Source organism: Pinus tabuliformis, chromosome 9, assembly GCF_031772625.1.
Source record: "Pinus tabuliformis cultivar Carrire ecotype Pingquan chromosome 9, CPIR1, whole genome shotgun sequence".
NCBI classification, from domain to species: domain Eukaryota; kingdom Viridiplantae; phylum Streptophyta; class Pinopsida; order Pinales; family Pinaceae; genus Pinus; species Pinus tabuliformis.
Genome location: NC_142307.1, coordinates 1424857270 through 1424869524, shown reverse-complemented (window position 1 = coordinate 1424869524; position 12255 = coordinate 1424857270). Strand labels below are relative to the sequence as shown.

General features: G+C 37.9%; 1 protein-coding gene and 1 pseudogene across 1 annotated transcript; both read right to left on the bottom strand.

Annotated features, from left to right (window-relative positions):
- Positions 1-336: 336 nt before the first annotated feature.
- Positions 337-978, bottom strand: LOC149153894 (cysteine-rich receptor-like protein kinase 10 pseudogene; annotated as a pseudogene).
- A 7600-nt stretch (positions 979-8578) lies between these two features.
- LOC149153893 (antimicrobial ginkbilobin-2-like protein) lies at positions 8579-10486 on the bottom strand. Its single transcript, XM_089443966.1, has 4 exons — positions 9823-10486; positions 9229-9335; positions 8930-9058; positions 8579-8653 (listed from the first exon to the last, which is right to left on the bottom strand). Exons 1-4 carry the CDS (start codon positions 10484-10486, stop codon positions 8579-8581), a joined length of 975 nt encoding a protein of 324 aa, XP_089300092.1.
- Positions 10487-12255: the final 1769 nt, after the last annotated feature.

The window sequence follows — 12255 nt, the reverse complement described above, 5'->3', positions numbered from 1 at the left end:
ATTAACTTTCCCAACATAACCTGAATTTCCATAACTTAAAGACAAAAAAACATAATGCTTAGATTAAGGCTTAAAAAAATCACATGTTAGCTCCAATAGAAATACGTCCAACAAATACATCAATCAGTGCATCTAGCTTCAGTAGAAATACGTCCAGCAAATACATTAAATGCATCAAAAATTACGTGGAGAGAAACATTCAGAGGGCGCAATAAAGCAACACCAACACAAAAAGGAATAAACTACAGCAAAACTCACATAGCTGAAGCGGAAGCTGAAGGAGCGAGCGGATGGAAGAATTACCTGGATACCGACTTAGTGATGGAGGCATCAGCATTAGATAGAACTTGGGCGAGAGCACAATTCAGCGACAGAATTGGTGGAATTGATGTTTTGGTTAACAGGAATCACTAATGGAGGTTTTGTGGGATCAGGTAAGCCCACAAATTGAGGTGAAAGCATCATGGTGATTTCAGGCATTAATGGCCGAAGTGATGGGTCGGCCTGTGTACACAAAAGACCAACATGAAGGCACCTGAAAGCTTGTTCCCTATCGCAGGTTTCAATGAGAGCTGGGTCAACCATTTGAACAATATTTCCTTGTTGATATGATGTCCATGCCTGCATTTTCATAAATTACAAACATTATAAAGAGATACAGAAGATCGGCCTGAACTTAGTTTTGTGGTGAATTAGTACAGAAGTCAGTGTATGAGGAATTCATATCTACATAGATCAGTGAAACCCTTCTTTTTATACTTCTGCTAACTGTATTATGGATGTCAAACTAATTAACATGGTTTAGATGAAAAAATTATCAAAGTATCTCACCCATCCTAAAAGCGTCTGCATTTCAGATGAGCCGGAATTATAATCAGTGTTATTTCTTCCAGTCACAAGTTCCAAGAGAACGACACCAAAGCTATAGACATCAAATTTTACAGATAATTGTCCGTGCAGAGCATATTCTGGTGCCATATACCCGTTGTAGATTCAGATTACAATGTCAAACATAAAAAGTTGAATAATAATATAGCGAAAGATATCTGCAAAGGAAACTGCAGTCTTAGATCCCAGAAGGTAGAACATGAACCTGAGCGTAATTTGCAGTTTACTTAAAGATAGTTGTAATGTAATTTTAAGAAATTTATTGAGGGTTAGGGGTATTTGTATGTCTTTTGCAATAATATTGGAAATATGAGCGAAATAAAATATTTGATTCTTTTCATGTCTATATAGATTTCCAATATGATTCAGTTTCACAATATTGTCCATCCTCTTAAAATCAAACAAACATACCCAAAAACTTTTCCTTTCATAATTGTTAAAAAAATGGTTTTAACAGTGAGTCATGATTTTCTTGAGATCTTACTAAGTTCCAGCAACTGCTCCTGTGCAGACGTGAGTCACATTTTCAGGAAAAAGTCTGGCTAAGCCAAAATCTGCTATTTTGGGATTCAGGTTCTCATCCAACAATATATTGCTTGCTTTAATATCACGATGAATAATACGCAGGTGAGAATCCTGGTGAAGATAAAGAAGCCCTCAAGCTACTCCCAGTATGATGTTATAATGTTTCGACCAATCAAGGGGTTTGTTTGGGTCTGTATCCATGCATTCAGATCATTAATCAATTTCATGACCGAAGTAACTAGATTAAAGTATTAAGGTTCTTTTTGTCTGTATAACATAATAAAATGCATTAGGTTCTTTTCGTGTTTATAACATAATGAAAAGTGTTGAAAATATAATTTCAACTGTTGAACCGTGCGAGTTAATTCACCAAAACCGCCGCAGCGAAACCATAAACCACTTGATACATATCGGACCGCCTTCGATCAAAAGGTAGTTTCCGTATAATCGAGCCCGATACAATGTAATGCAGCCACGTGGTCCTCTACATACGTCAGCAGAACTGACCTTTTGGACACTAAAGTTCAGGAGCAAAAGGCCTCCCGATATTCTTGTCCACCGTCCGATCGCCTTCGTCATTCTCCACCGTCCATTAATCCAACTTGCATTCGAGCCTGCATCAAATGAATACTACGTGGAGTAAACGTTTTGTTTGACCAGCACTTCAAAAAATATTTAATGAAAAGTTAATGCTAGCCGGAGAAAGTAGATAAGAGTTTTAATTTTAATGTTTCTTTTATGCTGGAGGTATGGGCAAGTCAACGATGTTTAAAAAAAATCATTTTGTATATGTTTTGTTGGTGTGTGTTCATTTTCGAAATAACGAGCCAAATGAAAAAGAGTTGCGTGTGAAGCAGTGAGCATATACCGCACAGCAGTGCGAACCCAAAGAAAAATTAGGGTTGTAATGTAAATTTTTATATTGTCCAAACGAAGGGGAGCAGGCATATAATTTTTCTTGGCAAGCATGTGTAAATTTCTTTTTCAGGAGTATGTAAAAGAAGATTTTTACACCAGTAAGTGAAAAATGATTTTTATAGCAGTTTATGTAAAATCTTTTCATAGCAGTAAATGTAAATGAGTTTTTACACACCAGCAGTGTAAATACTCAAGAGGAGACAGAGTAAATTTTTTTATTGAATGTTTTTTTTGGTGAATCCCTCTCAGCAAAAGAGGATGAATATGTATCAGGCATTTTGTTTTAATGAATAGAAATCCTTTTATGGTGATGTAATACTCTGTTCTCAATCATTTTTTTTAAAGCTTCCCTGTGCACAAAAGATCCTGTGGAGTAAAGGAAACAGAGCATTTCCTCTGTGTGTTTGATTTTTTTTGTTTTTGGGATTTTACCAGAAAAATCCCCAACAGTGGTATCATAGCAGGCTTAGGCTCTTTGAAGGTGTTCAAGAAGCTGAAGGGAGGAGTCTTTTGTTGCAGCAGTAAACCTTCTCCAGCAAAGTGAAGTCTCAGGCAAAAGATTCAGGTATTCCTCAAAGTTTTCTTTTTGTTACTGTTGTAACAGTCAATGTTTTAAAATACACAGTCAAGAATTTAAAGCATAGCTGAGAATGCAAGGAATGGCTAGCACCAGCACTAGCATGGGTATGTTTAACACCCAGTTCCCACAGTTTAATTGGAAGAACTATGACTACTGGTCAATAACCATGAGAGCTTTATTTATCTCTCAAGATTTATGGGAATTAGTTGAATCTGGGTTTCAAGAACCAGGAGATGAAAATGAGTTCAATGCGTTAACTCAGGGAGAGAGAGATCTGCTGAAGAGCAATAGGAAGAAGGATGCAAAATCCATTGTATTGTTGTATCAAGCAGGGGACCAGAGTGTGTTTCTAAGGATATCAGTAGCTAGGACATCCAATGAAGCATGGAAAACCCTCAAAACAACCTATCAAGGCATGGAGAAAGTAAAGACAGCAAAACTACAATTGCAGAGGAAAGATTTTGAGAATCTGAGCATGAAGGAGTCAGACACCATTGACTCATTTTTCACACATGTAATTGGTCTGGTCACACAGATAAGGAATCATGGAGAAACCCTTGAAGAAAGTAGAATTGTGGAGAAATTGTTGAGGGTCCTACCCTCAAAGTTTGATGTGATTGTCACCACCATAGAAGAGACAAAGGATCTCTCAAACTTTTCAGTTGATGAGCTTCATGCATCACTGATAACACATGAGCAGAGGTTGAGTAGAAATGAAAACTCATCTCTAGAGCAAGCCTTCAAGACCCAGATGTCTTTTGGAAGAGGAAGAGGTCAAGGCAGAGGAAACAAGAGAGGAAGAGGCAGAAGCCAGAACAGAGGTGGAAGGAACAGTCCAGCAAATGCTCAAGGAAGAGGCAGCAATCCAAATCAGAACCAAGGCCAAGGCAATAGCCAACAAAGAGGACAACATCATGCTAAGGAAAAAGGTATGAAAAATCCAATGTCCAATGCTATTATTGTAAAAAAATATGGGCATTATTCCAGTGAATGTAGGAAGAAGCAATATGATATGAGTAATAGACAAAATGCAAATGTCACTAGAGAAAACATCAGCCAAGATAATGTGTTGTTAGCTTGTAACATGGCTGAAACAAAAAGTGAGGACATATGGTTTTTAGACTCAGGTTGCAGCAACCATATGACAGGAAACATAGCCCTCTTTTCTGCCCTAGATAAAAATATGAAATCAGAAGTCACACTAGGAACTGATAGCAAAATTTCTGTTATGGGAAAAGGAGAGGTAAAAATATTTACAAAGCAAGGAGAAAGGAAAACCATAGCAGATGTCTACTATGTCCCTGGAATGAGATGTAACCTCTTGAGTATTGGACAGCTTGTTCAAAAGGGTTACAATGTTTTCTTTGTGAATGATGTGTGTACCATCATGGATATAGCACCCAGAAAAAGATGCATTGCTGAAGTGAAGATGACAAGGAACAGGTTGTTCCCTCTCAGGATAAGGGCAGATTTGAAAAACAAAGGAGAAATTGCAGCAGTCACCCAAGAGGCTTTCCAAAGCGTGCCAAAGGATGAAAATTGGTTGTGGCACTTGAGATTTGGACATCTCAATTTTGGAGGTCTAAACTTGTTAAGCAGAAAAGGAATGGTAAGAGGATTACCATTGATAGAGAAACCGGACAGCCTTTGTGAAGGCTGCATATTGGGAAAACAACACAGAGAAAGTTTTCCATCAGGTAAAAGCATAAGGGCAAAGGCACCCTTAGAGATCATCCACTCAGATTTATGTGGACCGATGCAAGCTCCATCATTAGCAGGCAACTAATATTTCCTAACATTTATTGATGACTCTACAAGAAAAACTTGGGTATATTTTCTTAAAACCAAAAGTGAAGTGTTTGAAAAATTTTGAAATTTCAAAGCACTTGTGGAGAACCAAAGCGGGCTGCATATAAAAGTTTTGAGAACTGGCAGAGGAGGTGAGTATATCTCCAAGGAATTCCTACGATTTTGTAGAGAAAATGGAATTCACAAACAGTTTACAGCTAGGTACACCCCACATCAAAATGGAGTTGCTGAAAGGAAAAATAGGACCATCATGGATATGGCGAGGAGCATGCTGAAGGCAAAGCATTTGCCAAATGATTATTGGGCTGAAGCTGTAAATTGTGCAGTGTATATTTTGAACAGGTGTCCTACAAAAGCAGTGTTGAACAAAGTGCCGGAAGAAGCATGGAGTGGGAGAAAGAAAGGAGTCATCGACATGAGAGTTTTTGGATGTTTGGCCTATGCACACATACCAGATTAGCTAAGGAGGAAGTTGGAAAGCAAAGGGGAGAAATGTATCTTCATTGGATACAGTGAGGAATCCAAAGCTTACAGGTTGTATATCCCATCTACCAAGAAATTTTTTGTCAGCAGAGATGTTCAATTCATTGAAGAGGAAGCTTGGGATGGGAGCATAAAGAAAACAGTGAATGCTAAAAACTGTTTGTCTCATGATGAAGATGATGAGGAGGTGGCTGAAATGCATCTCCAAACAGCAGCGCCAACACAAGGACAACAAGGGACACCATTGAGGATAAATGAAAGTGCTTCTTCAAGCACACCACAAGGACGAAATTCAAGTGCATCTTCAAGCACTTGCACACCAAATGAAAGAGGTAATAAGTTTAGAAATTTAAGTGACATTTATGATGAAGGAATGAATTCCTTATTTGCCATGTATTGTCATGTTGATGATCCTATTCATTTCGAAGATGCAATTAAAGATAAGAAATGGATAGAAGCTATGGATGAGGAGATTAATGCCATAGAGAGAAACAAAACATGGGATTTGGTTGAGCTACCAAAAGGCAAAGAAGTCATTGGAGTTAAATGGGTCTACAAGACCAAAAGCAATGTTGAAGGTAAGATAGAAAGGCACAAGGCAATGCTGGTTGTCAAAGGATACAAGCAGCAGTATGGGAGAGATTATGAGGAGACTTTCGCACCGGTTGCAAGAATGGAAACCGCGATAGCAGTGTTGTCCATAGCAGCTCAAAACAAGTGGAAATTTTACCAAATGGACGTGAAGTCAGCATTCCTAAATGGAGTGTTAATGGAAGAGGTTTACATTGAACAACCTCTAGGCTATGAGAAGAAAGGTGAAGAGCACAAAGTGTGCAAATTGAATAAAACTCTTTATGGGCTGAAGCAAGCGCCAAGAGCATGGTACAGTAGGATAGATTCTTATCTATTGGATAATGAATTTGACAAGTGTGAAGGAGAATCCACCGTCTACATCAAAGAAAAAGATGGTAAAATTTTAATTGTTGTCTTATATGTTGATGATGTTATTTTCACAGGTAATGATGATCAGCTCATTGAAAATTTTAAATCAGTCATGAAAGAGGAATTTGAAATGACTGACATGGGTTTTTGAGATACTTCTTAGGCATAGAAGTAGATCAAAATGAAAAAGGAATTTTTATCTCACAAGATAGATATGTAAATCAAGTGTTTGGCAGATTTAACATGCAAGAATGCAAAGCAGCGATCACTCCCACAGTAATGGGATTAAAACTCAACAGAGAGGACAGCAGCAAGGATTTTGATCCTAGTTTGTACAAGAGTATTGTTGGCAGCCTTATGTATTTAACAGCTACTAGGCCTGACATTATGTTTGCTGTTAGTTTAATTTCCAGATTTATGGAGAGGCCAAAGGAGGCACATTGGCAGGCAGCAAAAAGAATTTTAAGGTATGTCAAAGGTACCAAAATGTTTGGCATATTATATAGTGTCTCAGAAAGTTCAGATTTAATTGGATACACTGATAGTGATTGGGCTGGAAGTATAGATGATCGGAAAAGCACTTCCGGTTATGTTTTTCATATGGGTTCAGGAGCCATTTCATGGGTTTCTAAGAAGCAGTCCAATGTAGCATTGTCTACAGCAGAGGCTGAATATGTGGCAGCTACAGCAACAGCATGTCAAGCAGTTTGGATGAGAAGAATGTTGAGGAGCTTAGGCCAAGAGCAGGCAAAAACGACAGTGATTTTTTGTGACAATAGCTCAGCTATTGCATTGTCAAAGAATTCAGTGTTTCATAAGAGAACGAAACACATTGATAAAATGTTTCACTACATCAGAGAATTGGTGAACAATGGAGAAATTGTCCTAGAACATTGCAGGACTCAGGAACAGGTAGCAGACATTTTGACAAAGCCATTGGATCAGAAAAGCTTTGAATTTTTGAGGAAGTGTCTGGGTATGACTGAATGCCCAGCAGTTGAAATTAAAGGGAAGTGTTGAAAATATAATTTCAACTGTTGAACCGTGCGAGTTAATTCACCAAAACCGCCGCAGCGAAACCATAAACCACTTGATACATATCGGACCGCCTTCGATCAAAAGGTAGTTTCTGTATAATCGAGCCCGATACAATGTAATGCAGCCACGTGGTCCTCTACATACGTCAGCAGAACTGACTTTTCGAACGCTAAAGTTCAGCAGCAAAAGGCCTCCCGATATTCTTGTCCACCGTCCGATCGCCTTCGTCATTCTCCGCCGTCCATTAATCCAACTTGCATTCGAGCCTGCATCAAATGAATACTACGTGGATTAAACGTTTTGTTTGACCAGCACTTCAGAAAATATTTGATGAAAAGTTAATGCTAGCCGTAGAAAGTAGATAAGAGTTTTAATTTTAATGATTCTTTTATGCTGGAGGTATGGGCAAGTCAACGATGTTTAAAAAAAATCATTTTGTATATGTTTCGTTGGTGTGTGTTCATTTTCGAAATAACGAACCAAATAAAAAAGAGCTGCGTGTGAAGTAGTGAGCATATACCGCACATCAGTGCGAACCCAAAGAAAAATCAGCGAACCCAAAGAAAAATGAGGGTTGTAATGTAAATTTTTATATTGTCCAAACGAAGGGGAGAAGGCATATAATTTTTCTTGGCAAGCATGTGTAAATTTCTTTTTCAGGAGTATGTAAAAGAAGATTTTTACACGCGTAAGTGAAAAAGGATTTTTACAGCAGTTTATGTAAAATCTTTTCATAGCAGTAAATGTAAATGAGTTTTTACACACGAGCAGTGTAAATACTCAGGAGGAGACAGAGTAAATTTTTTTATTGAATGTTTTTTTGGTAGACAGAGTAAATTTTTTTATTGAATGTTTTTTTGGTGAATCTCTCTCAGCAAAAGAGGATGAATATGTATCAGGCATTTTGTTTTAATGAATAGAAATCATTTTATGGTGATGTAATACTCTCTCAGTCATTTTTTTTAAAGCTTCCCTATGCACAAAAAATCTTGTGGAGTAAAGGAAACATAGCATTGCCTCTGTGTGTTTGATTTTTTTTGTTTTTGAGATTTTACCAGAAAAATCCCCAACAAAAAGAAAATTACCCACTAAGCAGAATTTTATCAAAGCTCCTATTTGGTAAATAATCATAAACAAGCAACATTTTTGATCCCTCTGCACAACATTGGGATGCCGAATTTTGGCCACAAGCTTAACTTCATTCAAAAATTCTTTCCTCCCTTGCCAAGATGTTAAAGATAAAATCCCCAACAAAAAGGAAGTTACCCACTAAGCAGAATTTTATCAAGGCTCCTATTTGGTAAATAATCATAAACAAGCAACATTTCTGATCCCTCCGCACAACATTGGGATGCCGAATTTTGGCCACATGCTTAACTTCATTCAAAAATAACTTCATTCAAAAATTCTTTCCTCCCTTGCCAAGATGTTAAAGATAACTTCTTCACGGCTATTTCTTTTCCATCTTCCCTGAGATTCAGACAAAAGACCGGTGTAAAAGAATTTGTGAAGTAATTAAGTTTAATTGTTTTTTTTAATGTATTTGTAATCATTATCTTGATTGTAGATTTCAAAAGATTTTGAAAATCTGATAAACGAAGTCTGTAAAATATCCAAGAATCTACAATCCAAAGTTTGTATTTGTTCTCAAGCTAACAATCTGCACCTAACCGTCAAGTTTTAGGTGAAAGCAGCCCTCCGATTTTTATATTAAGTAGCAAAATCTTTCTAATTAACTTATGTTACCTTGTATACAGGGCCAAATCCTCCCTGGCCAAGCTTGTTATTATCATGAAAGTTTTCCTTAGCGGCTAGTAATGTTTTCATCTTAAACATCACTATTTGCTGATCCTGAATGATTAACTTGCCCCTGACCTATACAATGAAAATGAACAGCTATATCAGCAAAAATTGAATGATGTTCTCTTTATATGAAAGATCTCTTCGAAAATGCCTGTGAAAATTTTGTTCTCAAAATAACTGTGAACATTCTGCATCTCTATTGTATTGTAACTGTGATGATTCATCATAGCATATTTTCGCACCCACAAAGGATAGATCCATTCCACAGCCCCATAAGGGCTGGGCTGATCCCCCGACTCTATGCGTGTGCGAGTATCTAACAATTCTACAGCATGTACTGACTGTGGAACTGACAAATACATCATTAAACCCGTGTTAGATATGAACCTCTGCACATAATGATCAAGACTCAAGTTTAGATGGGTATTTGCTAGTGAAGAAGAAAAATAAAAAATCAATTAAGAGAATTCATAAGAAACAGGGTATGGCATTTTATCTAAACTGTAGATATCATCATATGCTCAGTACCTTCGCATGGCCGTCCAAATATGGCAGACTTCAATATTTTCCAGGTTGCGAAGAGGCATACGAATAAAATGAGCAGGAAGCCGCCCACGACACCTAAAGTTATGGGTATTTTGCGTGACTAGTTGATATGTGGACTGTTATATTTATTCAGTGGTGTATGAGCCGGTGCTTCAGCGGGGCTACTGGAAGCGCAGTTAAATTAAAGAAACTATATGTTTCATAACGAACTATGCAGCTTGACATTAAACCCTGAAGGCTTTGACTTCCTGGATAATTTGACAAACTATTATTGATTGTATTCGACAAACATGTTCCGCAGTCGTTTGTAGAAATATCTCTGGTGCACTGGGCCTGACCATAAATATTCCGAGACAAGGAATCTACAGTTCTATTGAAAGCACATCGTTTCATTGCAGATGCCGCTTCATCTGACAGTTTGGACCAGAGCATGTCGACAATCGGGATAGACACAGAAGGGTTCATGGCATTGCCCGTTACGTTAATGTATATTCCATTATCTCCCATTTGTCCGATGAAACTATAGTTTTCATAACGCAAATAGCAGAAATCAGACCAAACTCTAGCGCCAACGCCATTCCCACAAAAAAATTTAATGCTCGAAGTTACAAATTTCGCACAATTGGAGCACTGGTCCACTGTTGTATCACCCCTGCATTGGAGCAGGCCTGATACTCGGTCGGGGCTTTGGCCATACACAATAGTATTGAACCCGGTTTGGGGCGTGCGTTGAACAAGATTATTGAAGACCGTCTTCAGATTGCTCTCAAATTTACTGCCACTCGTATACTGAGCGGCGTAATTGCAAAGAGATCCATGTGCCTTGTACATCTCTCCATGAACAGTAGTGACCAAGACGTGAACGACAGTTATGTAGAGCAGCCTGATAAGGATCATGAAAGTGCATCCAGAATCCCTTTCATGGTGGAAGTTGATACTTCTTAGAATCGCCATAGCCTCTGAACAATGGATAACCTAGAGTGTTCGAATGGACAGCATTGTTCCCCAATATTCTGTTATGAGCAGATATAAAAACGATATCGCGTGCAAGGAAGGCATTCGAAAGTCAATTAAAGAGATCAACGCATTAATCACCACGCAAGACACCTCACGGTGACCTTCCTTATCTGTTAAATTATCAACTATGTAACTTCTAAGTTCCTGCCATCCATTCACGAATGGAATCCGGTGGATATGGCACTTTCCAAGACCCAGACGATGATTCTCATGTTCTAAACTGAGTGGGAGGCAGACATGGGCGAGACTCTCGCATCATTCGTGTCGTGAGGTTGAAGGAGATCCAGATTTTAATGCCAATAGCCGTCATGGAAAATGTACACCATACACAGATCCCGACGAAGTCAGAGTCATTAAACATCCAGACGACCAATAATTTAGGGAAGACAATGACACCCAACCACTTTAGGGACAGTAAACATATCAACCACAACTTCTTCACAACTTCTATGGAAAGTAAACATGAAAATAGCAACTATTAGCAATTGTTTCAAAAGCAAAGAGAGGCCGATAGGATTATTAAATTAGAATTGTTGAATTTCTATAAAAGAGATGTTGGTTCAAGCCTACAAGGAGCAATGAGCAAAGAGATTTGATGTTTGGAGTTCTATGTTTTTTGGACACCATATTTCTTTAAATACAACTTAATTTTAGAAAAGTTCAAGCTTAATGCAGTTCTGCCATGCAGACATACACTTAAATCACTATTGGGCTTATGATATTGACAAATTCAAAGTAAACTGGTATACAAGAGAATGTACCAAGCTAAACCACAAGTTACACATCTTCAGACTTGAAAAAGTACATAACAATGGTTTGGCAAATCAATAGCGATATCATAATTGTTTTTCTTTCCACATACATACAATTGCTCCAAAGGCAAGGACAAGAAAATTTTCAGCTCTAGTGAGCACCAGTGGGTCACTACAACGAGTGACCACTAATGGCTTTCACATTTATACAAGGAATTGGCAAGGGATTTTACATGGACTACACTCAACTTCAGACACAGCTTCAGCCAATATGCAGAGTGATTGAAATTCAACACAGCTAAGTAGTGACAATGGCTCATAGTAATACACCAAGTATAAAATATTGAAGCTTTTACAGAAGCAAGGAGTAAGAAAAATTATGAAGCTCAGAGAAGTAGATTTAAATCAATCAAAGCTTGTTGAACGGCTATAACGTCCATAGAAATAATCTTCCAAGGTTCTGCTCTCATGTACAAGATCTACACTTTGATCTGGACTACTGTTTGATACCAAATCATCATCAACTCCAAGCATTGCAAGTGATAGATGAGTTTGGATGTCACAACTCCCAGAGTTTGCTCTAGATTCATCCTCAATCAATTCATCTAATTCCATGGAGATTGTCAATTGCCTCTTGGTCCAATAAGGTAGGTCATCTCCTTCTCCTCGTAGTAATTTCAAAATCTGCAATAATAAGTTACAAACAAACAACGAGGAAGAATAAGTTCACGTTCTTACATTAACATTTATCCATTGTTTGAAATTTGACAAAGCCAGTTTAATGCAAAGGTAAGCCACTTTATTTGGGGAAACCAAAGCTTTCAATTCAAATCTTGCAATCCAGATTTCAGCTAGGATAGTGATTCTCAGGAAAGATATATACTCTCTTGATATTGGAGTATGCTGGCTCTTCTTGCCTATTCAGGGAGGGGTAATTTGCATACTGAAGCTTTG

Coding starts and splice junctions, on each gene's coding strand:
- LOC149153893 (XM_089443966.1), bottom strand. CDS start 10,486: ATGGCGATTCTAAGAAGTATCAACTTCCACCATGAAAGGGATTCTGGA. Junction 9,336..9,822: donor TACAAACGACTGCGGAACAT/GTTTGTCGAATA, acceptor TGTATTTGTCAG/TTCCACAGTCAGTACATGCT. Junction 8,654..8,929: donor GATTTGGCCCTGTATACAAG/GTAACATAAGTT, acceptor TCTGAATCTCAG/GGAAGATGGAAAAGAAATAG.